Source organism: Parus major, chromosome 3 (genome assembly GCF_001522545.3).
Source record: "Parus major isolate Abel chromosome 3, Parus_major1.1, whole genome shotgun sequence".
NCBI classification, from domain to species: Eukaryota; Metazoa; Chordata; class Aves; order Passeriformes; family Paridae; genus Parus; species Parus major.
Window position 1 is genome coordinate 9,291,270 of NC_031770.1, and position 27,252 is coordinate 9,318,521.

At 47.6% G+C, this 27,252-nt stretch overlaps 2 protein-coding genes across 2 annotated transcripts; one reads left to right on the forward strand and one right to left on the reverse strand.

Annotated features, from left to right (window-relative positions):
- The first annotated feature begins 57 nt into the window (after positions 1-57).
- On the forward strand, positions 58-13,076 carry RAB1A (RAB1A, member RAS oncogene family). Its single transcript, XM_015620409.2, is given in 8 exon segments — positions 58-227; positions 371-424; positions 6,044-6,116; positions 8,144-8,239; positions 9,596-9,691; positions 10,687-10,818; positions 11,035-11,219; positions 11,221-13,076. Coding segments are annotated over 8 exon segments (852 nt in total). The 3' UTR covers positions 11,267-13,076.
- An 884-nt stretch (positions 13,077-13,960) lies between these two features.
- CEP68 (centrosomal protein 68) lies at positions 13,961-22,313 on the reverse strand. The gene is made up of 7 exons (XM_015621039.3): positions 21,570-22,313; positions 19,140-19,568; positions 17,162-18,622; positions 15,955-16,077; positions 15,633-15,729; positions 15,031-15,174; positions 13,961-14,335 (listed from the first exon to the last, which is right to left on the reverse strand). Exons 2-7 carry the CDS (start codon positions 19,521-19,523, stop codon positions 14,304-14,306), a joined length of 2,241 nt encoding a protein of 746 aa, XP_015476525.1. The 5' UTR covers positions 19,524-19,568; positions 21,570-22,313; the 3' UTR covers positions 13,961-14,303.
- Between the last annotated feature and the right edge of the window lie 4,939 nt (positions 22,314-27,252).

Below are 27,252 nucleotides of genomic sequence, written 5' to 3' on the forward strand. Positions count from 1 at the left end.
GGGCGGGAGGCAGCGCGGCCGCCCGGGGGTGGGTCCCGGCGGGCCCGTGGGGGGTTAATGGTGTCCCCGGCGGGAACCGGCATCCGCCGCCACGGCAGCGCCGTGGGGCGCAGCCGCGGAGATTTTCCCGAACCTCGGGAATGCACATCGGGGCCTCGACTCCAACAAGTGACCGGGGGGACACGGGCACCCTGTGAAAGCCGATCCCCCCGGCCGGTGGCGGCTCCGTAGCCAGGGGTCCACCCTTCGCTTTAGCTGCAAGTCATGTGTGTGTCACATGGCTCTTGCAAAACACTTCTTGCCTATGTAGATTTTGCAACGCTGTGACTTGATAATAGAACGCTCTTGGGGCTGTTTCCAGCTGAAATAGCACCTGCTTAGAAAAACTGGTGACGACTGAGGGGGTTTTTGGGAGGGTCGTTGTGTGAGTATGGCTTTTTTCTTTAGTTGGCCTGCTCGAGAGTCGGGCTGTCTGAGCTCTCTGCCCAGGGGTTGTCTGTATTCAGGAAACTCGGGGAGCTGTATCCTGCCCACCAGACTGTCGGGAGCAATGAACTTTATTTTGCTCAATAGTTTCTTGAGTTAGAGGAGGGACTTGGGCTTAGTTTAGAAAGCAGTTCAAAAAATCAGCTGCTGGGCTTCCAACCCTTTAGCTTTGTAGGGCGTGTTTAGGATCCTTTCACAGATGCTGGCTTTGCTGGCACCCCAGTTTGGGGTGGCAAAGCCCCTGTCCCATGTGATGCCACTGGAGTGGCTCTGGTACTGAAATGCACGTGTGGTGTGACATTGCTGCTCTGGATATCCATGGACTCTGCTCTTGGAAGACACCCACAATTTTGTCCTCGTGGCTCACTTCTCCACACAGCTGAGGCTCCTGACCTGTGTGGCCATGGCTCCTGTGCTCTCCACTTATGTCACTGGGGTTGGTTGCAAGCACTCTGAGTCCATTAAAATCACCTGAGGAGCAAACAAGTAGTCATGGGCTAGTGAGGGAGTTGGTGACACCCAGGAGGTACAGCCAGGAACTCGAGTTACATCTTGGCAAGATTACATCACAAACTTGCTGGTGTAGCTTTGGAAAACACCAAAACGGTAGCTGGAGGTGGGCAGTGGATAAAAAAAACCAACAAACTGCTGGTGCCCCATGGTCCTAATGGCTCTCAAGAGTTAAACTCAAATTTACCTTGCAGACTGTTGAGTTTTGTAGTGGGAAAACCACCTGCAGAGTGTTAGGCCGCTAAGAAAAATAAGTTGGAGGGGGCTTTTTCCATAGAATTTTTTTTTTTTTCTTTCTTGCAGTCTGTCAGCCCTCTAGTCTGATACAGAGGGTTGTTCCCTGCAACGAAGTACTGAATGCTGAGGACAGTGTTTTCAGAGACTCATTCTCAGTGAAGAGTGCTTGGTCCTGGTGGTGAGCACAGCCGAGTTCTTGAAAGTGAAACAAAGAGGAAAAGCTGTAGTTTGAGATTAACTCGCAGTGTTAAACTGACGCTTCCTGAGAGGGTGGCGTCAGCAGGATGAGGGGAGGAGATGGGAAGGGTGTGGTGAGATGGACAGAAAATACCTGTCACTGTGATGTGTGTACTTGGATCCCTGTTAAAACAGGAGTAAGATTTACGAGATTATGACATTGCTCCTTCTATTTCCCTGTAAGAGATACATCCATTTTTCCTCTCAGAAGTGCCTTGCCTATAATGTAACACATTCTCGCTTCCCTATCACAGCTTCAGATCAGGTTGCAGCCCCAAATCCTCTCTCCTGGCCACAACTCCGTCAGAAGTCAGTGGGATTGCTAGTTAAAATTTCTAACTAAAGACCTACTTCCTTCAGCTTTCCTGCTAAAGCTGCAGGGTTAGATACTGCTCATGCAAAGGTTTGAAGGGGAGTTGTGCTTCTGAGAGCCTCCTTGAAGCTTCAGGGCTGTGGGATGGCCGAGTGGAATGTTAATTTTTAGATTGAGTGAAGGAGTTGAAAAGGGGTGGATGAGATTATAAAATTAGTGTTTGAAAGCCAAATTCTGAAAACACCTGCCCAGCCAGCACTGGGATGTGTTCCCTCTGTTCCTCCCTCCCTGGCGGTGTTTGAGTGAGCAAAATGTCAATATTGACTCTGTTGTGACTAGATCATGTCAGGTTCAGCATTTCCTGCCCTTCTGCAACTTGCCTGTAGCGTAAACACGCTGGTGGTGCACGGTGCATAGCAGCCAAGTGGTATCAGGAGTTAATCTTGATCAGATCAGTGTTCTGCCTGGGTCTTGTTCTAGATACCTTCCAGCACAGATGAGGAAACTCAGTGGGTTTTGGAGCAAATCTTGGGGGGGTTCTTTTTACATTTTTCAGAAGTGTTTGGGAATACCAGTGGGTTGGGTTTCAGTCTTTGGGTGATAGTGGTTAGTAGATGACAATTGAGTGACAGCTCCTGGGTTGCTGTAATTATCTGAAAGTGTTTGTGTTCTAACCTTTCTAAACAGCAATCTGCCATGTAAAGTGGCATTGTGTCTTCTGGATTCTGTTTACTTACACAAGCAGTGTGTAATCAGAGTGACAGTCATACTCTTCTTCCAAATTTCTGGGGTGGTAGAAGAGTGGGGACTGAGGCTGCCCTGAGTACTTGTTTACAGTGGACCTGCAGCTGACATCAGTGATTAAAGCCAATTCCAGCAGTTCCTTGCTGCAGACAGATGACTACCTAGCCTTGTCTGTTTTGGCATACAACCTCCCTGGCATTTAAGAAATCCCTACATGCCTCCTTGTATAAATTAGATAAACAATAGTATCTTAGAGGCCCACGGGTCCCTTGCTCCACACAGTTTTGGCCAGGTCTCTCCTCAACTTGATTTCCTGGTTTTCTGCTGAACTTGCTGATATGGGACATGTGTGTATCAAGAGGATGCTGCACTGCTCAAAACATCAACAGGGCTGTTTTGGAGGTGCCTTTTTTTTTCTTTTTTTTTCTTTTTTTTTTGGCAAGAGGCAGTTACATTTAACATCTTTGTCCTTTATCTCTGGCAAGAGGAAGTTACAGGGAGGATTTGAAAGCCTCGCTCTTACTCACCATACCCACCTTGCTGCACATGCTCTTCCAGTGTGCTGTTATAAACAACCCAAGTATGAGTGGCTTATGTAAATGGTGACAAATAATTGAATGATTAACCTGAATTCCCACTGTCTCCCAAGGAGCATGGAGAAGGCTGTGCTGCATAGCTCAGCCAGCTTTATGAAGGCTCCCTGAACTGGAGGAGATGATGAGTTTTAAGTATCCCAAGTTAAAAGGGCAAAATTCAGTGGCTTCAGAAATGTTTGTGTGGCTCTTCAGGAGTAAATACCATATAACGTGTGTGGCTTTTTGGATGCATTGCTACAGTTGAACCCCTTTACCCAAATATTCTGTTGGTGTAGCTCAGTCTAGAAATGGGTTTCTGCAAATTTTATTTGATTTGAACTGTTGCCGTACCCAAGAGCTGTCTCAAGCATCGCACTCTGTCTAACAAACTGTACATTTGGTTCTTTTGGCCCTAAATGGGCACCTGCTATATTTTGAAAGGTCTTGGGAGCTGTATCCTTTAAGGCTTTAGGCTGCAGTTGGAAAGGAAGGAAATATAATATTGGAATGTGGAGTGTTCTAAAAAATTAAAACCTTAAGTTCCTAAAGTCTTACATTATTCCCAAACTGATGAAAGTCTTACCACCAAAATTAGGTTTTTGTGACACAACACCCGTTTCTAAGGTCAGAGACAGAGCTAACTCAGTAAAGGCTGTTTCCAGCTGTGCTGGTGCTGGCCCTGGTTTTGGTGGGGCTGGGGCAGGTGGCTTACACCACTGTGTGTCTCTGTGGTTCTGGAAATACTGAAGCCCAAAGTGAGGGAACAGTTGAATAGCAAAGATACCAAACCCAGTTTGACTTCTGAGTTCTTGTTGTATTATCACAACATTTGTTCTGTGTACACACTGTTACTGTTCCTGTTTTCTGCTGAAGAGTAAGAGATTTAATGGGTAGGTTTGGCTGGGAGCTGCTCTTTAGTGTGAGGAATAACAGAGGAAGACCAGTTTTCATGTTTGGGGCCTGGGGAAACCTGAATTACTCTTGGAAGCAAGTGGAGGTTTTTAAGTGGATCTCAGACCTACAGCTGAAGCCTTATCTCTACCAGGAAGGAGATACTTTTTTCCCCACTAATTTTAATGAAGACAATACAGTGCTAATATTCATGTGTTAATATTCTCAAGGGGATTATAACATGCTGCAAGCTGAAAGAAGTAATTTGAGTTCAGGATTGCTGAGAATTCTGTGTTGGTTGGGGACTGAGCCACCCAAACTTCCTGCTGGAGTTGGAAGGAGCTGAGTGAAGCCTGAGGCACAGTGGAGGGGATGAAGGCATGGGTGTAACAGTGGACTGGGTCCTGGAACCCTCCTACTTTTCCTTGGTCTCTGGGTTGCAGAGTTTCTGCTGCCCTCAGGAACCAAACTGTTACTAGGGGTGAGAAGTTTTCTGGTCTGTAATAGTGCTTCAGGCAGCTTGAACCTACGGAGATGTGTGCATTGTGGGGTAATGTAACATACATCCCCTGAACAGTTTGGGTTAATTGTCATTCTCCTAAAGCCGTCTTGCCCTGTGGTAGTACATGGCTTGACAGGTTGAGTGGTGAATTCTGTGACTGTAAACTGCTGGGTATCCTTTGACTTTCTTTTTTTATGCCTTCAGTGCTTTTACACTGTTAGGAAAGGTTAGTAAAGGTTGCATTTTAAGGATTGGGTTATTAGTTATACATTTAGCACCGCTGACTCCTCTCTAGGCTTGGCAGAAGTGCTGCAGACTGGAGGTTTCAGCTGGGTGTGTTCTGCAGCCTGGGCCCAGCCAGGTGAGAGGCACTTGGGCCCTTGAGCCAGAGGAGTGGTGAGAAGCCGTGGTTGGCCATCTGCTTGGTTGTTATCAGCTGGGGATGGATGCAGTTTCCTGGCTGGATCCCTGCCAACCAGAGGCAGTGGTGATTCTAGGGAATAATAGGTGGGGACAGTTGACTTCAGGCACTTCACATATCCTTAATCTTTACTCACCTTGCTTAAGTGGGCATAAAAATATGGCTGTAGAACTGTTGTGGTTAAGTGGGAACAGGACTTAGTCCTGGCCATTACAGGGCTGAAGAGTTGTCAGCTGAGAATTAGTTAGCATAGTACTTGAGAAGCAGAATAAGTCTAAGTGGTGGGGTGTTTTTTTCCGGTAACTGGTCCCTAGCGTGAAATTTCCCCATTAGTCTTAGGACTAACACAAAAACTCATATTTTGCCAACTTCACTACTCTTTGAAGTGTAAATATAGGCTGGTTGGTGACACTGTGATTATTCTTTAATGTTGGGAAGACTCAACATTAAGCACAAGATTTGTCAATTCTTCCACTGTACCTTGAAAATTACTAATACCACACCTGCCATCTCCAGAGGTGTATCCTCATCTGGAAATGACTTGAGCTTTGCTTAATTCCTGGAAGGCAGGTGTGGTAGTGGTCACTGCTCATAGTCTGTTGTGGAAGGTGGATATTCAGTTGTGCTGTTGCATTCTGCTGGAACTTAAATATGAGGAAAGAAATGGCTGGGTTTGGCAGCTCCCTGGTGTTGGTGAAGCTGGGCAGTGGAATCAAACATCTGAGTCCAGAGAGCAAAGATAATGGCCCTGGAGGGCAGCAGGCTGTTACCACCACCTGTGTGTTATTTGAGTCACTCAGCCAAACAAGGGGGCTTGCACTCAATTGCAAAGCAGGATTTTCATCTCAGCTAGACCACAAAGGGCTGAGGTAGGACTGTGGGAGTAACTTGCCAGGAAGGCACAGTTGCACACAACAATGCTGTGTTCAGAGCATCTACCTCGTACTTCTCTTACCAAGTAAATTGTGAATTTCTAAACCAAATATAGAAACTTGGAGTTGTAGGTGATTTCCCTAGCAGTGAATTAATTTACCCTTCTCAAAAGTCATAATGTACTGGCTGTAAGGAACTTCATTCTTGACAGTGTTTTTCATTAAGTGACCTAATTTTTTTTTTTCCTTCTGCAGTGACTATTTATTCAAGCTACTTCTGATTGGAGACTCCGGTGTTGGGAAATCTTGCCTTCTACTTAGGTTTGCAGTAAGTGATCATGCTTGGCAACTATGTAAAAGAGGCACTTAGCAAGAACTTCCCTTCAGGTAGCAGGGCTGATGTCTGAGAGGCCTGGTAGTACCAAAGAATAATTATAGCATTGCAAACTCCTCCTGTCTTCTGAATTTGTGTCTATCTGATTTCATTGTTGGACTAAATTGGAAAGAAACAACATCAATAATATGTCCAGCTAAGGTTAATTCTAATTTTTCTGTTACTTGAAAACAAGATACCCTAATTTAACTTTCATCATTATAGTAGTGGTAGAATGCTGAGGATAGAAGAAATTCTGGGGTTGTGTCATTAGGCATGAGGAGTACAGACCTTGATCAGTTACTACTTGATAAGAACATTTCAGCCAGATGAAGTTTGATATCTGCAGTAAAAAGACCTACCAGTTTAGTCAGAGAAGTAATGGAAATAATACTCTAGGAATAACAAGACCTTCTGCTCTTTCTTTAGTGAATGTTGTATTTGCTAGTGAACTGTTCTGGCTCTAGCTTTCCTGACAACAAGAAAATGTAAAATGGGTTTGACAGCTCTTAGTAGAAAAAGCTGAAGTCCAGTGAACTTCTTATCTCTGTCTATGCCAAAGTGCAGCTTTACGTTGCCATGGGAGGAGAGGAGGAGAAGCAGGATATGGGGCATGAACTTAGAAACTTGAGTGTGACACTACTGCAAGATGATGGCTTCGTTTTCACAGCCTGAGAAATTCCTCTGGGCACCTCTGGAAGGAGCCTGTTGTACCTGATGTCATGAATAGGAAATGGTGACCTGGGTGTACAGACAGCCTCAGTTAAAGCCATTGTGGCTGCTGTTGGTACCAGGATGAACACCTGCTCTGCTCACAGTATGGAGGCAGTGGTTTGGAAGTGACACCACAGCTGGAGCAGCACTCTCAGAGCAGTCTAGCCTGTTTCTCCTGCAGTTACTTTTAAATTTACTTTGGCTTCATGTGAATAATCCAACTTTTCTTTTTTGATAGCAAACTTAAGTTTGCGCTCTGTTATCTGGTGTTTCTTCAACTGAGTAGCCTTTTCCTCTCAAGATGTGTTTTTCCAACTAAGCTGTTTTACATGACATAAGGAATTACCACAGCATACCACACCTGTGTTTTCTTGCTGCTGTAGGTTAAATTTCTTCAGGCTTTTCAAACATACCCTTTGGAGTATTGAAGTGTTAAGGAAATAAATGTCATGTCATTCTGAAAGGCTTAATGCTTTATTCTTACTTGGATGTATTACCTAAGATGTCTTCCATTCACAGCCCAGAGGAATCCCTTGCTTTTGTGATACCTACTGGTTGCATAAAGCCTTTTGTGGTACATTGTACCTGAAGTTCTATCCTTTGGGTACTTTAGGAATAGAAACTTCCTTCATGCTGACAAGCTGACAATCACTAGAAGGTAGCAAAGGCTGACCCAGCAGTTCCTGTGTGCCTTAAGGCCTGTTGGAGACTGCAGCCAGGTCCCTGCAAGCTGCTGAAGCAGTGTTTTCCCTCCTGTATCGACACAGGCTGCAGAGCAGAGGCCTCAGCACAAGTACTCCAGCTGTAACTCTAACCTGCCTTAGCAACCAGCAGCAGAGGATCTGACACTCATGTGTGACTGAGACAGAGCCTCTGACTTGTTCTAGGTAGCTGCTGTGTAACACAGACGAAGAACCATCAAAGGAAAGTAAAAATGTGATGTGTTTCAATAACCTAAGTGGTTATTCTAAGTAACTCTTCAGTCTGAAGCAAAGACTGTATTTTATGCTGCAGCTCACAAGGACTGACATTACAGGATTTCCAGAAAAGAGGCTGTTTTTTGACTGGTTTTTGAAACACGAGTCTGGTTGGTGCTTTTAAAAGGTGCAGAATTTTTGAAAAGTAAATACTTGGTGGAAGACTTTGCCTTGAGACATCAGGCTGGTTTTACAAGGAAATTAAGTTCTTTTGTCTGATTGGTGCATAATGAAGTAGGTGACTGCAGAAGAAGTGCAGCTGGCTTGACTTATGTTCACTCTCTCTCCTAGGATGACACGTACACAGAAAGTTACATCAGCACGATTGGTGTGGACTTCAAAATCAGAACTATAGAACTAGATGGGAAAACAATCAAGCTTCAGATAGTAAGTAGTACTTACCAACTCCTGTGTGCTTCAGTGTGTTGGGGCACAGAGTTAGAGCTATTGATGGTCATCTTTGTGCTTTAAAATGCATTCAAACACAAGGGATATTTTCCCCGTTACAAGAGGTGAGGCAGTTTTCACAAAATTTTCCACAATCAGCCCTTAAAGAAGGGTGCTTAATATCAAGGCTGTTTGCCTGGAAGAGGAGATTCTGTGCTGGAGTGTCCTCATATCAAAACTGGTGCAGTTCTGCAGTATTTAGCCAGGATTTGTGTAAGTGCAGGAATACCACACAGTTGTCCAAGATGCCTGAATTCCACAGCAGCTGTTACTACCAGGCTGCACTGTCTTAAGTGCTGGAAACTGCTTTTGTTTACCTGAATGGAAAAACTGACACAAAGGCTTGTAACTGGCCTGGCTGCCTTAGCACTGGGCAGTGTTTTCTGGTTATGCTTTTGGCCTTTCACTTGGAATAAACAGGGGAAGAGACTTGGCAATTCTTTAATCTTGAAGCAGTCTAAAAGGGTGACTGGTGTGATGAAATCTAATATCTGTGCAAGGTCAGACAATCCTTGTCAGCCCCTGCTTCCAGCTCAAGCAGAGACTCTCAGGACTTGAAGGCAATGACTCAGGGATTCAGTGTTGTGGAGCAGAGTCCAGCTTACAGCCAGAAGCCTGAGCCTCTAGACTCTAATATAACTGTCCTGAGTACAGAGCAGCCCACTAGGAATGCTGTCACTGCTGAAATCTGTCTGTCTGTTTTTAATACACAGCCAGCCCTCTTCTTGACACAGCTCCAGGGAGAGAAATATTTGGGCGAGTCCTGCTCATGTCCTGGGTGGGAGAAGAGGTCAAGCACCTTATGTCCTTCCTTAACTCTCACAGCAGGAGAAGGGAACCATGTTTGGCTTGAGTTGTTGCCTTTAAATACCTTTGCTGAAGCCTGTGTGCCAAGAAAGTTGAAGGGAGTGGTCGTGTTAGAGACCTGCAGCTCCCTGACCTTATTCCTAGCAGGTTTTCAAGTCCTGGCGTGTGTTTGCTCTTCTGACCACTGAACCATGGCTGCTTCATGGGTCAAAACTGCTTAATGTTTTCCCCAGAGAGATCTCTTGACTACACTTGGTTGAAACCAAACAAATGAGCACTTTTGAAAAGGACGTACAGAGTGTAATTGTCATTTAAAATACATGATCTCAAATCCTGTTTGATGCATACAGCTTCAGAGCCACTGCTGTAGCTGTGGCATGGATGTGGTTGCAGTTGGATGGCTGCTCTGCTGAGCTGTGTTTCTGGAAGCTGATGTAGAGCACTGGCTCAGCCACGCTGCAGGAGCTGACCCTGTCACTTGTCTTGCAGTGGGACACGGCGGGACAGGAGCGGTTTCGGACTATCACTTCCAGTTACTATAGAGGAGCTCATGGCATCATAGTTGTGTATGATGTTACAGATCAGGTACGTGTTAAACCTGTGCCTGCAGAGTTTCTCCAGGCTGAGGAGTAAATTGAGAATTTTAACAGCTGGGCACATCCTAAGGAGACAGTGACACAGTTCTACAGGCTGTTTTAAGACTTACCAAGCTAAATGTATGTGTGTTTGCCTCTGGTTTGGCAAATACAATAGAACACAGAAATAAAGAGAACAGTGGAATTTGTGGCTCCTAAGCAATTGTATCTTAGGCTTAACCTAAAATTTGGTGAGCAGGTAACTGATTGTTTTGTGTGAATACATCTCACCCTGCCATTGGTAGCAGGAAGTCTGAGTTACTGATGGAAGATGTTGAAAGATTTCTGAATGTACTTGAACTGTGGTCTGCAGTGAAGACCGGCATTTGGAACAGAAAATTGTCAGCCTGTGTGCAGGATACAACTGAGCCAGTGTTTTCTCTGAAAGGGTCTCTGAAGAAATGGTGCAGTTGTTTGAAGGGCACTTGGGAAGTATAGGGTTTCCTGAATTAATAGAAAAAGAACGCTTGTGTTCAGTCAACAACTGGAGTATCAGTCCAGCATTTCTGGAGTCAGAGGTTGTTCCAACATATCTGCAACAAGGTGGCTTTCACCTAATACCTGATGCTTTGTAAATATGTGGGATGCATCTATTTTCAGCTGTGTGCCATGTCTCTTATCTCTGCTACAGGAGGAGGAAGAAGAGTCCCAGGTGGTCGAAGATGTTGACTATTCAATATATGGAGCAGGAAAAAATGACAGGGGGAAGAGTGCAGGAAGGGCTAATTGTATAGGGCTGGGAACAGGAGCTCTATGGGCCCTGTGGTGACTGACCTGTCCTGGGGCCATCAGGAGAGTTGGGCAGCATTAGAGGGTCCTCTCCCATGGTTGTGAATCACATGGATAAGTGCAGTTCTTTATGCTCTTTCCTGGTCATGACCAAAGGAATAGTGCTGAACTTTGCTCTTTATCAAGGGCCTTGCTTACAGATTTCTTATCTCCTAGGAGTCTTTCAATAATGTCAAGCAGTGGCTGCAGGAGATAGACCGTTATGCCAGTGAAAACGTCAACAAGTTGTTGGTGGGGAACAAGTGTGATCTGACCACAAAGAAAGTAGTAGACTATACAACAGCAAAGGTATGTTGGGGCTCATGTGTTTGCTTGGCAGAAGAGCCTCTGCTTGGGTTTGTCATGCACCGATGTTCCAGTGCAGAGAGGTGTCCTGGTGCCACAAATGGGGGCAGTTTAATGACCCCCTGCCCTGCAGGTCATCCTCAGACTGGAGATGGGCTGTGGGGAGGGATCCAGGAACCTGCAGTATGAGCTTACTGTTCGCTATTTCTCGATTTGCAGGAATTTGCAGATTCTCTTGGAATTCCGTTTTTGGAAACCAGTGCAAAGAATGCCACAAATGTAGAACAGTCTTTCATGACCATGGCTGCCGAGATTAAAAAACGAATGGGTCCGGGAGCGACAGCTGGTGGTGCAGAGAAGTCCAATGTTAAAATTCAGAGCACTCCAGTCAAGCAGTCTAGTGGAGGTTGCTGCTAAAACTTGCCTCCCCCCTTTTGTCTCACAACAATGAATTTGCAATCTGAACCCAAGTGAAAAAAAAAAAAATTGCCTGAATTGTACTGTATGTAGCTGCACTACAACAGATTCTTACCGTCTCCACAAAGGTCAGAGATTGTAAATGGTCAATACTGACTTTTTTTATTCCCTTGACTCAAGACAGCTAACTTCATTTTCAGAACTGTTTTAAACCTTTGTGTGCTGGTTTATAAACGTGTAATCCTTGTTGCTTTTCCTGATACCAGACTGTTTCCTGTGGTTGGTTAGGATGTATTTTTGTTTTGATGTTTCTATTGGCATGTTTAGATGTCAGGTTTAGTCTTCTGAAGATGAAGTTTAGCCATTTTGTATCAAACAGCACAACAGTGTCTGTCACTTTCCATGCATAAAATTTAGTAAGATATATGTAAGATCTGATTTGCTAGTTCCTTCTTGTAGAATTATAAATGGAGAGATCACACTATCTGATTAATAGTTTCTTCATACTCTGCATATAATTTGTGGCTGCAGAATATTGTAATTTGTTGCACAATATGTAACAAAACTGAAGAAATGTTTAATAAATATTGTACTTATTGGAAGTAATATCAAACTGTATGGTGATAAATATTGTCTTAATTTGTATGGCTAAGGGGGAAATCAGGCTTGCATTGTGCACAAAACAACATATCTATGTGTGCAGCCATGGCTCTCAGACCTTCCCTGCAACTCACCCAGTGACTGTGGCCCCAAAGCCTGAGCTGTCTTGGTGCTTAAGGCACGAGTGCTGTACCAGAAACACCCAGCCAAGGTTCATGAGGCATAATGCACTCTGAATGTACAACAGTTCCCTAACTTAGTCTTGGAACTTAATTTATTTCTCAAGGACTCGAGGTAGGGAATTCCCATCGGTTTTGCATAGCAGGGGATAGAACAGTATTTCCCTAACATGAATGATTTCAGTGTAACCTTGAGGAGGTATAACTTTCTACCAGTATATTATGTCTTTTCTATATACTGTTAATTCCATCCTCTTTTAATCAATATCTTCTGATTTAGTGCAACAGCTTAGCTTCTATTCCCTTCTGCAGCGAGGCACCAGGAGGGTGACATGGGGATAGCAAGGCCCCCACCAAACTGTTGCTCAAAGTAGGCGCTTTCTCAAACAATTTGGAACTAACCAGCAGCCAAGAGGTTTTGGATGGTGTGTGATTCTTTGTACAGAGCTAATCAAATCATTAGTGCCTGATGTCTAGCTAAAAGCCACAGGAAAGCTAGCCTATAACACTTCCTATACATGTAAAATTGTTCAGCTTTATCTAAACTCAAATGTTCAGCCTATTCTGTAAATAGTCTCATGTTTGAAAGACCATGTAACATTCCCCTAGTAGTAAATACACCCTGTGATAGTAAAAATATAGCCTAGGTATGTTGTGAGGTATAAACTAAAACTGGTGCAAATATCCTCTGATTTTTTTTTTTTTGGGGGGGGGTGACTTTGGCTAACAGCTTTCTTCAACATAGTTGCATAAATCAACAGGCAATTGTAATACATAAAGTATTGTCATGGTTAAGTTGAACTCTTCCACTTGAGACCTTCACAATAAAGTGATGTGCTTTCTAGTAGAGATGTGCTTGTTGGTATAATTCATTATAAATGTGACCTGCTGCTCCTCAGGAGCAGTGAGATCAGGAAGTGAAGCAGAAGGAGGTGTGTTGAGGGTAAAACATCTTCCCTGCAGAGAGTGCACAAATGAACTTCAATGTCGAGATGCCTGCTACATACTATCCAAACCAATGTTAATATATACAGTAATAAAAGCATTGCAAAACCAGTTGGGCTACACCAGGTGTTTGGTGGTTCTTTGTTTCCCCCTCAGTCACAAATGGGTCACTGGGCTGGTGCTGTTCCATGCTGAAGCCTGGGGTTGTCAGGCTGAGCTGTGTGAGGAGAGTAGAGCAAGCCTAAAACTCATGGAAAAAGGCACTGTAGTTTCTTACCTGTAAGCCCAAATATTGAATACTTTTGACCCTGGGCCAAAGAAACTTGCCCTTCAAGCTGAGGATGTAGAACATGGGAGAATATCCATCCCCCCTAAACCACAATGAATTATTTCCCATAACTGCTTCAGTTTAACTTTGCTTTCACTTGTGCAGAACCTTCTACTTGTGCAGAACAGAAACTTCTCTGTGTTCTGTTCACAGGAATGGGAGGAAATGATGTATTCTGCACAAGAATGATGATCACCGCTCAGGTTAAAGGTTAATTAAAGCCAAGTACCAACACTCTAACTTTTTTTGGCCACTTACCTTACGCTGCTTCAGAGCTGCCCTTTTCCTGTTGGAGAAGGGTTTTGGAAACCCTTGATGAATGTTCTGAGCAGTGATTTAACTGCAGTAGCTGGAAAGGGGGAAGGCACAACTCTTCACCCTGGGAAACCAGCACAGCACTGACACAGCTCCTGCCAGCAGCAGGTACCAGCAGGTTACACAGAACCTGGCTCCTCCCTGCCTGAACTCTCCTGTTTATTATGTTATTTGGATTCAGTATGACGGCTTTTTGTGTTCATGAATAATAAAATGGAAAAAAGTTAAGCAGGCTCTGCTGCAGCAAGGAGTGGTATTATAAACAGGCCTTCAGTTTGCTCCCAAGAACCAGAAGGGGTTGCTATTTCTTGGCTTCTCACACCTATTTTTGACGAGCATAAACAAACCATGAGGACAGGGCTATTAAAATCACACGGCTTTACTTAGCGAGCTCACGGCACACTACGGATTGCTCAGTTAAAAAACTGTTCCTGACGTTTTGCTAACACAGAACAGCCCACTTCAATAAAAAAAGGGAAGCTATGTTAAAAAAACAAACCAGAAAAGGCCAGCTGTACATTCCTTACACAGCTCTGGGCATCACAGCACACTTGCTGTACAGCGCACCTTTCTCAAACCATGGCACAAACCCATGCTGAAATCAGCCCCTTGGGAAACTGTGGACACAAATTTTGGCATCTCTGGAGAGGTGATGGAGGTGGTTTGGGACTTGCTGCAATTCTTCTCAGCCCTCCTGAGGTGGGTTAACGCAGCCTAGGTCTGACAGAGGCAGCACCTGCAATAAAATGAGGTGTTTGGTGCTGTGCTTTGCCTGCAGTCTGGCAAAGAGAGAAACTCCCATGCTCTGCTCCCCATCTCACCAGTGCAGAGGGTACAAGCTGGGTAGAGACAGCAATTCAAAAACCACAACAAACCAAACACTACTTAAGACACTGTTTTTCTCTTCTAAGAGGCTGGCAGCCCTGAAACACTTACCTCCAGTTTTCTTTGAAGGGAGACAGTCAAGAAATAAGCAAACAAGTTTTCTTGCCCCTATATTATACCTGAAATCACTTGTTTCCCTTTCCCACCATTATACAGCAACCAGAACATTTCTGAGAAAATACAAAACCAAAAAATATCCCTTCCTCACCTCCCCTGTGCTGTGCAAGGGATCTGGGGAGAGCAGGTGTCTGTGCTGGACTGCTGCCGTCCCCCAGCCCTGAGTGACAGGGTCACTGCTGGGTCCCTGCAGAGCTGCCATCGCTCCCCTCGTGCTCTTGGGTTTCATCAGCTGGTTCACCCGCACTGCTCTCTGCCTGACATGGTTAAACACGATGGGGCATCTATTTTGAGCCTCCCTGCTGCCTTCTCAGGCTTTCCAAACAGAATCAAAGAAATAACGATGGAGCCTGATGTTTGGGGTTTGCTAATTCGAGTGTTTCTCTTCCTCTTTGCCCACTGCAGCAAGGCTGGTTTGCCCCTGCTTACCCAGGGAGCAGCCGTGTGCTGCAGCCCCCTTGTCCTGCCCCACGTCCTTGCCCACAGCTGCCAGGATGGACTTGTACAGGTGCTCCGCGCGGCTTTCGAGCTCTTCCGACTGTTTGGCAATCAAACCCAGCGTGTCTTTCAGAGCTGGAAAGCAAAAATGTCTGAATGGAGATGACAAGAATGCGGTAATTCAGTCTCAGAGCTGAGAGTTCTGCTTGTCCAGGCAGACTTTGGAAAGAAACCAAGTGTTAAAAATCAATAATGTGCTGTTCATCCCATCCCCATTGTGATGCAGCATTTGCAGGGGGTGGGGACTGACCCAGAAGGCTCCAGGTTCATCATGAAGATGCAAAAATAGGGGGTCTTAAAGAAAACCTTTGGAACTGTGCAAGAAAACCCATCCATAATGCAGCATTCAACCTCTAAAGCCCCTTTGGTGACTGCAGCTACAGCTCACCCTTTAGAAATCCCTTCTAAATCACCAGAGTAACCACTCCACGTGTGCTGTGGTGCTGGCCAGGCTGGGACAGGGATTTTGGGGGGCAGATGCCTTCGCCAGCACTTGTGTCCATGAGCAGCCCCATACAAGTGCTCCTCCTCACCTGGTGAATTTGATGCCATGCAGTCCAGCAGAGCTTCTCCCCTCTCCAGCACGCTCTCAGTCAGGCTCCGGTGGTCAGCCACATCTTTCCTGAACTCCTGGCAAGGCAAGGAGAAGAGCAGCATTTCTTAGAAGGGTTTTTGAAATGCACACCTGTGGCAGCTTGCCCAGGCAGCAGTTTCCTCCAAGCAGGTTCCTGATGCTCCCAAATTTGGCTTTGCAAACCCGGTGCACCCTGGACCATTCCAGTGATGCCTGGCTTCCCACTGCTTGCTGCCTGCAGCACAGGAGAGGGGAGGAAGCAGAGCAAGGGTGACACCCACCAGGTAGCGGTGCAGCGATGCCAACACGCTCTCGGCATCCGGTGAGGGTGGCACCCAGCTGCCTGTGACATCCACCACAGTGTACAGCCAATGGATCAGCTCTTCCAGCTGGCAGCAAAACATCTGCTCAACAAAGCATGAAAAAGGGGTCATGGATCTATTTCTGCAACAGAGACGGTGCAGGGACATAAAAATGTGAGCCAGTGGTGTTTTGGAAAGCACCTGTTCCCTTTTCCTCACCAGCCCTGGTACACATACCTAAGGCTGGGAAACCAAGGGTCAACAGGAAAAAGGCAAAAATTAACTTGAACTCCTGAACAGCTCCAGCACTCATTGTGTGGCAAGAATCGAGGGCCACCATGAAATGTCTGCTTGGAGAGGTGCTGTAGGCTGGTAAAACCCAGGCTGAAGGAAGAGGTTGGCCTCTACCACCTCCCAGCCCAAGAGATATCCTCATCTGCCTCCTCACCAGAGCCATACAGTTAATTTGCAGTTGCTTTTCCCCAAGGGATTGTCTCGTTCAATTAAGTGCTTTCATTTATTTATGAAGTGTCTCGGTAAGGGATTATTTTTCTAAGATGCTGTATGAAACCCAGGGGCCTCTGCTGGCACCAAAATCAGGCCTAAGACCTGTTCCTGCTCCTCAGGAGTTTGCCATGAAGCAGTGCTTTTCCCTGGCACTGCAATTTGGCATGACAAATACAGAGAAGACCCTTTTAAAACAGCAGAGTTATTTCCATACCAGAGGAGGGGATGAGTTTGCAGCTATGAGCATGATAACACTCTTGTGCAAACAGCCTAGCATCATTTCCAAATTTGTCCCAGCACTGGGGCGGGAAGAAAATGGAGAGGAGGGTGGGAGCACAGTGTTGGGACAAATTTAATAATCCACAAAATAATCAGGAAACCCTTCAGAGTTGTTGCAGCTCCTGCCTGGTGCAGCAGTGGGACAGGTGGGATGGGGGACCCAGCTGAGTAACACATCTCCACTCAGCCTGGCCTGTGACACTGAGCCCCAGGGAAAGCAGGCTCTTGCTCCATCAGAAGGAATTATCTGCTCTGGTGAGCCCCCCTGCATAAATTACCACCAGCTGCCAGGCAGGACACATCATGCAGAATGAGAAGATTTAATTAATCATGCCATAAAGACAGGCACATTTTATGCGAGATCTTCCCAGAATAAACTTTATTTATGGTCTCAGCCTACCTTAACACACTGGATAAGGGACTCGCTCTGCTGGCTCTTCTTTGGATGCCCTTTGACCCGTGGTTCATTTAGGCACATCCCATCCAATGTGTCCCTGAGACCAGTTGGTAGATGAAGCCCCCGGGGAGGATCCCTATGGATCCAGCCATCAGATTCTGTGTTTTCACAGCTGGACTTTCGGGAGCTGTGGTGTTGCCACAGCCCAGCATAACCCTCAGTATTCCCTCTGTCACCCCCACCTCTCACTTCTCCAAAAGGAGCCAGCCTGGATGAAAGGGGCTGCTTGCTGGTGCTGTGATGTGGAAGGTTATGGTGGTCATGCCCGGGCGTCCTTATAGTTAAGGAAAGATTGGACAAAAACTGAGTGAGCCTTTCCAGTTCCTGCAGTCTTGGAGGCAGGGAAAGAAATTCTTCATCACCCTCCCACTCTTTCCTCAGGGGCAGCACTCCTGTGATGGGTAAAAACCTACTGGTGCTTTTCACCTGCCCTGTGTAGTTTGGGCAGGGGCTTCCTCTAGTATCCCAGCTTCTCCCATTGGCAGCAGGGCCCACAGGTGAGCTTGGCCCAGATGATTCCACCCTTACATCCTGAGCAAAACCTCGGGAAGGATGAGAGGAAGCACTTCTTGCAAATGATGCTTTGGCAACAGGTAAAGGTTCATAGTACGAGCCAGCTCCTGAGCAGCCTCTTTTTCCAGGCCTCGGGGTGGAGAATCTCAATCTCTCTGCAGAGGCCACAAACTCCCAAAGTCCGTTTTCTCTGTTTCCCCGAGCCTGCCCAGCTCGGCCGTAGATGCTGGTGGACCTGGACATGCCCTCAGGAGAAGTAGAAAAGCTGTCCAGACCTATTCCTGAGTCATGGAGGAAAGGCTCCGGCATCCTTCCCAGCTTGTACCTCGGCTTCAGCGGGTAAGCGTAGTCCAACAAGTCCTCGTACTCTTTGTTGGGGTTCCAGTGGGGTGAGCTGCGGTCCGGAGATGGGGGCAGTGAATCCGGAATGGCACAGGCCCAGTAATCGGCTTGGTAGGAGGAGATCTCCCGGATGTGCCCCACGGTGCTGCGGTAATCGAGCAGAGGGCCCGGGGGCTCCCGCCTCTGCAGGGCCCTGCCTTCCGCTCCCCATCGGCAGCACAGGTCCCGGGCAGCCGTGGTGGCCGCAGGAGAAGGGACATCCGTGCTGGCTGGCAAGCTTCCCGACGGCTCCTCGAGGGGGCCGTTTCCGTCCGAGGACAGAGCCGAGAGGCTCAGCGCGGAGCGGCTCCGCAGGGCGCTCTCGGGGCTGGGCGGGGTTTGGGGCCGTAGGAGCTCCGGGGTGGAAGGACTCGGGGATTGAGTTCCCAGACTTTGTCTCCGACGGCCAACGTGGGCATCGTGGCGGCTGCGAGCAAGGACGTTCTCCTCGGCAGAGCTGCGCCGGCTGGGAGGGCTGGACACCGGGTCCCAAGAGCCCGATGCCTTCACCTGCCCAAGGATGGGATAGAAAGGAAAGAGAGAGAGAGCCATGCATGAAATGGAGCACAACATCCAGACAAAAGGCTCCTTTGTGATGGGATATGGAGATAAAAGCCCAACCCTAGACCTGCCATGAGCTGAGGCTGGAAGCTGAATTCTGTTCAGTCTGTGGGATGGCCTGCAGCTGCTCAGAGCAGGGCTTGTTTTTAAAGAAAGGCATCTCAAGGTTTTGGGAAGCTGCATGAGTTGTTTGGCAGCAAGAGGCTTATTTAAAGAGCACTGTCCTGAGCAAGTTCCCAGCTCTGCACTGGCAACATGGGAATGGAAGCAACAGCTTGGGTGTTGGAGCCCAAGTCCTTCCCCACCACACATCTTAGCCTAGGCAGGCCTGGGCAGATCTAGCCAGATCCCAGCAGATCTGGCTGGGAAAGATGGAGAGCCCTGAGACAGCCCTGACAATCAAGTCCCCACCTCTCCTGGGACCTCCCTGTGGTGCAGCAACACCTGCAGGTCCAAACCATCTCACCTGCTCTTCTTCTGAAGAGAGGAACCAGTGGCCAGCTCGACGAGGCACAGGGCCACCATCAGCAGCTCTGTCCACTAACACCCCTTTCTCTGAGGAGTTTGCACTTGCTCTGGAACATCTGGGCACAAATGCTGAAGACACTTTTGGGTGGCAGCTTGAGCCTCCCTGGGTAACACCAGTGGCCATGTGACTGTGCCTGCTCACTGCCACGCTCTCTGTGCCTTGCAGGCTGGGCTTGGTTTCCTCTGTCCCTAAAAGCTGGTGCAGGCTCCCTGCCAGCTCCAGGAAGTCCATCTCAGTGTCTGCGCCGTCCCACCTGCCATTGCCCTCAGCCTTCCCGCTCAGTGACTCTTCAGAAGGTGATTTTCCCACATCCACGGCCATCAGGACAGAGCTTCTTCCGCAGGTCGATGCTGAGCCTCAGGCTCTCTGGAATACACAGCACACAGCAATGACATCTCAGCGTCCCCTTGTCTCCATGCCAAGAAACTGGGTTTGTCCAGTAATAAAGAGCTTAAACATAATCTGGGTAAGATTCATAAAGAAGCATCTTGATATGCCAGGTGGGACAGTAAAGAAGCAAACCCTCACATCTCAGCATCATTTCTGCTTTCAAGGATGTGACACACAGGGAAAATCTCGTTCCAGCCCTGGCCATGCCCAGAACAAACCCAGGCTTTATACCAGGCACTGGAATCCTCCACTGATGGCCAATGCCAGCAGCAGTTTGTGCACCATAAACTCACTGGGTCCAAATGAGACATCATTAACTGGGACATGAAACACCTCCCTGAAGGCTGCTGGAGTGGAAAGCCGAGCACTTTTTAAAGGTATGAACCTAAAATCTTGAAGCGGAAACCACCCAGAAGCAAGAAGCAGCTATAAAGAGTTAGAGGGGGAGGTAGGAGGCTGTAAACCACAAACCCGGCACTCAGCTCTGCATCTTCTACCTCAGTTCATGAAATTAACTCTTTGGGAAATTAATGAATGGAAATACATGCACTAACTGGGCTTGAGTGAGGAGCTGCTGCAGAATAACCTGTGAGCCAAATGAAGGACACCCAGCCCAAACCAAGGTGCTGGCAGCAGGGAAACGTTAGCAGAGTGGTTGAGACCAGCCAAGGGAGCACCAACAGCAAATTCAACTAAAAGGGTATTTAAAAAAAAAAAAAAAAAGAGGCGATAAAGAATTCCCAGACAATACTTGGAAGTGGGTAACAAGGTAATACTCACTCCCTCCGCCAGCTCTTTTGTCACAGCCTCGTTTTATGATCCACCCCTCCCTGCGACAAGCGGGCTTTTCCCACGGGCACGGGAACAAAGAGCGGCGGGAGGACGCGCCGGGTCTCCAGGGGAGACCAAAGCCCCAGCGCAGGCACAATCTGTGGCAGCCCCCGCAGCCGCCCGTCCCCTCCCCAGAGCCGGCAGCTGATCCCGCACGGCGGCGGCTGCCGAGGGGGCGAGCACAGCCCGGCCCCCGCCAGCCCCCACAGCTGGAGCCCCCTCAGTCCCCTCCAAAGCCAACCCTACTCACATCAGGCTATCAGAAACGGCCTGCACTGCTCTCGTCTGCCCTCGGAAAGGTTGTATTTCCACACAAAGAGGTGGGGTTGTTGTAAAAAATGTAATTGATAAACCTGCCCTTGTTACGTGACTTAAATATATATATAAAGAAAAGCTTAACAAGGCATCAAAGCAGCCTCTAAAGTTTAAAGTAAATGTGCTGTAACCAAAAGTCGACCTCAGGACAGCTTTATTTTTAAGATGCCACGTTAAATTCAAGGGGATTTGAACATCGTTACATCCACCAGATTTAGTAGCTTGAGTCAGGTGTCAGCACAGTAAAAAACAACTGTAAATAACATTTAAGTTCGACCTTAAATCTGAAAAGCATGTGTTAAGCAACATGAAATAAAATTTACAGGCCATGGCCCTTCTGTTATTTTCCTAACTATGTGGAGGAGGGCAAACGCTCCGAACTCCAGATCATTTGTTATCTTATGGAAGCAGCATGCAGTGATTTACATTTCTACAATGCCATTGGTCTTTAAAAAAAGAGCAAGTGCTGGTTCACAGGTTCATTAAATCTCCAGAAGCTAATTGGATGCTAAAGAGAAACCAGGAAACCTGCCAATACACAGGAGTGAGAGTAAATCTGCTTACTGCAGGATTTGTAGGAGTATTTAAAGGGACACCAGAGATCTCACTGCATTTTCTGAAGTCTCTAATTCAGGCAACTGATTTCAATTAACTTCAGAGGGAGCTGGATATCCAAACCACACCCGGATACAAACGAGACGGGGATGTCACACACATCCCCCCACACAGAACAATCGGGCAAAAAGTCATGTTTAACAACAAAGTGACAAGACTACTGCCACTAAGTGCAACTCCCAGCTACACGAGCGTCTAGAAAACAAGCTTTCTCACCATTTTCCAATAAGCCCAAAACAATCCAGAGGTCAGGTTGCCAGTGGCAGCGACGCATCCAGATTAACCCTGGCGACGGGAAGAAGCAATCCCAAATCCTCGGGCAGGGCCGAGGAGGGCTGTACGACCACAGCTTTAAGCTCGGTGGAAACTTTCCACTGGCCTGAAAAGCAGGGGAAAACAGCCCAAACTCCCAGCTACACCCAAGCCCTCAATTGTCTCACAGAAATTATACCCGTGGCCGTGTTTTGAGATAACAGAGGAAGACAGTGGGGCTGCTTCATTCATTTCAAAGGGAAGGTCCGCAGGGATCTCTCCTGAAAAGCGATGCCTGAGCTTTTTTACGCCGTCAGAAGGGCCCTGCCGGCCAGGGCGCTGCATAAAAGGCGGCGGACAAGGAGGGCTCTGTCCCAGGAGCGGCGCCCACCGCCCATGGATATCGCTTGGCTGATGGAATGCAGTGAGCGCAGCGGATGCTGATGGAATTTCCGTCTCCCGCCAGCTCCGCTTTGGCTGGGGAGCGTTTCTGGGATCGTTTTGGGGAAAAACCCACACCGCTCTCGCCCTTCAGGCCTACGGGATCTGAGGGTTGCTATTTTCTGATCCTCTCCTTGCCCACTTTCTGCCCACCGGTGCGCCGCTGGAAAAAAGGGGCGATTAAGCAAAAACACAAGATAAAAAAAGCGAAGAGGCGCCGCACCCGAGGGTACCGGGATTCCAAAGCGAACGCGGCCCGGGACCCCCGGGATCCCCCCCGGGACCCCCTCACGCCGCGCCCCGGCCCTCACTCACCGAGCGCCGACCCCGCCCCTCCCCCTCCGCGCCGGCAGCCAATGGCAGCGCCGGGTGAGTCAGCACGCGCGCCCCCGCCGCCCGGCAGCCAATGGGAGCGGAGCTCGAGGGCGGCCCCGCCCCCCGGCCGGCGCTGACCCCGGCACGGGAAGGGCGGAGGCGACACGCGCCGGCCCCGCCCCCTGACCCGCCCCGGCCCCGCCCCGGCGCCTCACGGCTCGGCCCGGGGCCCGCTGGGCACCGGAGGCCGGGGGGAGTCCCGGGAGCCCCTCGAGGAGCTTGTGTCAGCAGCAGGGTGTTTCCTTGTACCCCTGTATTGACCTTCCCGAGGCCGAGCTGTACCCTGGCAGCGTTACCGCGCTGCAAACCGACTGAAACTGGCCCTGCTCGCGAGTGCCCGCGGGGCGGCCGAGGGATCCCGGGATCCTCCCGGCACGGCTGCAGGATGCGGTGCCGGTGCAAGACCTACCCTAGGGGTGATCCCTGTGGGATGCCGGCCGTGCCCTGCCCTCGGGACAGCTTTCTGGGAAGATCCCCAAGCCAGGCTTTAAAGCAGGCTGCTCTGGGGTTTGTACCTGGCCAGACACTTCCTTGGTGGCTGGAGTGGACATATCCTGATGAGTTCCCATATCATGCAGAAATACAAACCTCTCTCCTTGTTGCTGTCCATTGGCTGATTCTGGTTTTTGTCTGTGTCACCTGCTCCTGGAGACTGTTTCTTAGCTAATGCTGAGATTTTCTAGAGGACAAATATCTGATAAAGTGCTTTATGGACAATATTGTTCTCAGCTTTAGGCCAGAAAGGACTAAAGAGCCATCCTGGGTTTGCTTATCCATTTGGAAGCAGGGTGAGGGCAAGAGCACAGGTATCCCAAGTCCCTGTGATGCCTTGTGAGGCTACCTGGAGCAGAGGCTGGACAGTGTTAAAGGAATAAAGTAGGTATTTATTAAAAAGGCCTTCAAAAGCTGCACCTTGCGCAGTACAAGAGCCTGGCTGTGGCTCCACCCAAGACAGCCAGTCATGAGTTTCATACTTTTATGTTTTGGTCCATTTACATATTTGGGTTAATTTTTCAATTACAGCTTCAGGTTATAAAGTCCCATCCTCTCAGATCGCTCTCCTCAATTTGCTGTTGTTTATACTTTTTGGGCCTGAAGCTGTAACTGTGTCCTTGGTTCTCGGACTGGAAAAGGATTGTTTTGTCTAATTAAACTGTGAGGAGAACTTGCTAACACTTCATATGAAGTTCAGAGTTATACACCAATGCAGTACAGAATCTGGAAAATATTGAAGCTAAAACTTAAGGCTAATCACCTAATTAGTGCTTTGGTCCTGACCAAACTCCTTGGTCCTGCAGCCTGTTCCAGCTCTGCTATCCCAGTGTTATGGCCCAGATTCCCAGTGGCTATGAACTGGGTTTATTCTGCTGCACCCAGTGGAGCCAGCCCCATTTTCATCCTGGAGCATCTTGCTTTTTCTCTCCTAGAGAAGCACAGTGGGAATATATTTTCCAGGGCTGCTTCAAGAAGCGGAGCTGTAATGCTGTAGTAGAACATGATGGGTGCTCTCAGAAGAACTCACAGCCAGGAAAAATCCAGGATCATCTCTGTTTCTGTATTTGGGGTTGATGAATGTTACAGCAAATCTTTGGGCAGGCTGCACATCCCTCTGCCCCGGATGCACACTTTCTAGAGTTTGGCTTTTTATTGGAATTCACACAAGCAAAGCCCTTGTGAAAGAAAATCCCTTTAAAATGTTGTTTATTGCTCATTCTCCAGGGAGCCGCTTGCCTGCCAGTAGAGGCCGTGCTGATTTCAGGCCTCTGAGTGGAAAGGCGGAAGCAAAGACGGATGGGTCATGATTCATCCCCAGGCTGGGCTGTTTTTAGCCAGTTTAAATTACTCGGGAGCTGCCAGGCATTGTTCTGGGAACTGAATAGCACCCGGCTGCGGCCTCGGCCCCGGCAGGAAAGGTCTGCGTCCTGTTCCGCCCCCGATCAAACAAGTGCCAGGATGTCTGCAGGAACAGCCAAAGCACCGAGAAATTGTTCCCCTCCCCTCGGGCTTGGGCTGAGTGGGTGTAACAAGGGGGGAATCAGCTGGTGATCTCAAGGAGAGGTTATTTAAGAAATTCAGGAGGACAATAGCGATTTTCTGCTGGCATCTGGCTGTTTTTGTTAGGAACTTCGCTGAAGAGAAGCTGGCTTATTTGATCTATAATACAGGGTCAACCCAGCCAAACTCCCACCAAAAGTCACTCAAGGCTGGCAAAGAATAACAAGGATATTTTCTTGCTGATTTGAGATCTCAGGATTCATTCACACTTGGGTTTTCCCAGCCTAGACAATGGATTTCTCTGCACCTGTGGATTCAACGATTCAGCAGTAATCTCCATATCTATGACATGAACTAGAGCTTCCTTACAATGACCAGATTTGAAAGCAGGGTACTTGTGATATATGAGAAGTTACCTTTACGGTGAGAATATGCATGTTTTTTACACAGAACTGGATCCATCATCAACACCAGCTGCATGTATTCAGAGTTTTAATATGCCCCTAACTGCAGTGACCTGCAGTTTATCCAGTTTCTTTGGTACATCAGTTTGTTACTTCTTTCTACCCTGAAGGGTTTCACACTACAAGCCAGTCAGCTCTCTGGGATGAAACCTGAAGCCTGGAGGTGCACCATATGTTCTTGCATAGCGTCTGCACCATCTCCAGCATCAAATTTCAGTCTCGCAATGCAAATGTTTGGGATGGATGAGACGTCAGCAAATGCAGGGCTTGGACCAAACCTATCTGTTCCCCAACTGATAACAGTATTAATTAGTTTTCATACAAACTGCTTAGGAGTCTATTTTGTCTGCCTATGCCTTCTGAAAGGTGTTTGCAGGCTAACAACCCTTTTTCTTTCCCCAGAGGTCAGGATTTCCACATCTTGGACCATTCTCTTTGTTCTTAACTTCATTCTCATTCTTTGGGCCACATTTCTTTGAAACTCAACACTGATCCAAAGCTCTGGCATGGGCTTGGCTGTACTTAGGCAGAACTGGTATGGTAGTCTGGGCTGTGATCCTGTTACACACCCTGGAACAGGATCTGGCTTATTCACAGCTCAGAACTCCTGCTTCTGACTGCCCACAACTTCCTGATCCTTCTCCTTCACCTACCGTTTCCCAGCGGTCTAAGTGCAGGTAATTACTCTTATCTAGATTAATTCTTTCCAGCCCCTGTTTCCCAGGCTCTCCCTCAATTCTTCGGATATTGCTGTGAATTTCAGCCCTGCAGTTTTCCATTTTCCCAGACCTTCTTCTCCACGTAGGGCCTGCAGATTTTCACTGTTCTGACATTTGAAGCCACCAATCAGCTACTTATGGTCCTGGAACTACAGCAGGCTCCCAAGGAATCCAGTCATTCAGCTGGACAGCGGCTCTGATAATGCCTACATAAGCAGGTTCAAGCTCAGCCACGTTGCTTTAGCTTCTTTATAAAGCCATGAGAAGACTTGTCCGAAGCCTACACACTTCCCATCTCTCCTCTAGATCATCACTGCACTGTTACTGAATGTTCCCTAAAAAAGGTAGCTGCTGCTGATTCTTCCTGACTTTGGAGAACCACCTAAAATACGACTTAAGCACACCCATGGCAGCTGACAAATGAAATATGAAAGGCAGGATTAAGGAAGAACAGAGGGAAAACTGGAGTGACAAGTATTTTAGCGTCAGCATAGAATTGTGGAGTTGGGTGTGTTGTCCAGTGCTAGCAGCTGGGCAATTTGAGTCCTTTTACCACTTGTTTGCACAGCTGGACCAAGTGGCAGGAATTAGCTCAGGGAAAAGGTCAAACACGAACTGCACTTCTCCTTTCTGGCCGCACGATGTGCCCATCACACCACAAACAGCCCGGCCAGCAATAGCAGACCTAGCCACAAAGACAGGGGGTTCCAGCGGTTTGTATTCCCTCACAGCACCTCCTTACCTCTAGCCAGGCCCCCTAAAACACTCACACAGCTGCAGATCAGGGCCAGGTGCCCTGGAGCAGAAGGCAGTGAATGGGATGGAGTTGGTGTGGTCCAGATGCTTTTCCTTTGAGGAAGATGACATGTTGCTGTGAAAGAAATTAAGTGGTCAAGAGGCAGTGGCAACTTTTCGTCAATGTGAATTATAATGGGCAGTGAATAATTGGAATTAAATTTATTTACTAAATGTGAGATTTTACTTCTGCTTTCAGTGGGGAAATGTGAGCAACTTCTTTTTCATTCCAATTGATGGGATGTCTTGGCCCTCTGTCATTTGTATGTTCTCCTGAGCAGAACCAAGAGGCTCTTGAAAACCAGAGCTGGCATCTGCAGGAACCAGTCATCAGCACAGAGATTTGTAAAAGAAATATTTGGATTAGTACAAATAAAAATCTGTTTGTGAAAGTGCCAGAAGAAATAGCAGAGCTGGGGGGCTAAGAACAGCTTGAATTTATAACAAATGACAGCAGAAAAAATAATTTGGGACTGATAATTTGAGCTATTGCTAAGACCACAGGACACACAACTCACTTGAGGGAGAGCCTCGTCTCTGACAGCAGGATAGACATCTCCCATTTCCCTCCCTTGCAGCCAGGCAGGAAGAGAGACTGCAGCAAGGATCATCACAAAACAACTACTGACTTTAACTATTGTTAAAGATTATTAAACAACTGCCCCAAAACTGGGAGGTTTAGTGAAGAATTCACAGGCATCATCCCTTGTGATGTATGGTTGCACACAAGTGATTGGGGCTGGACTGAACTTGTTGCATGAGAATGAATGAAATCTGTAAGAGAACCGGTGCAGGTGGCTACAGTGAGCTTAAAATGTAAATAAATACCACGTTCCCCCTCTGTAAGATCTCCTACAA

Bases quoted from the DNA above. Each gene is read 5' to 3' on its own strand.
- CEP68 (XM_015621039.3), bottom strand. From the start codon at position 19,523: ATGGCCGTGGATGTGGGAAAATCACCTTCTGAAGAGTCACTGAGCGGG. The intron at 16,078-17,161 runs GTAGGCTGAGAC...TTTGTTGAGCAG, and splicing joins CCCTTATCCAGTGTGTTAAG to ATGTTTTGCTGCCAGCTGGA. The intron at 15,730-15,954 runs GTGGGTGTCACC...TTGCCTTGCCAG, and splicing joins CATCGCTGCACCGCTACCTG to GAGTTCAGGAAAGATGTGGC.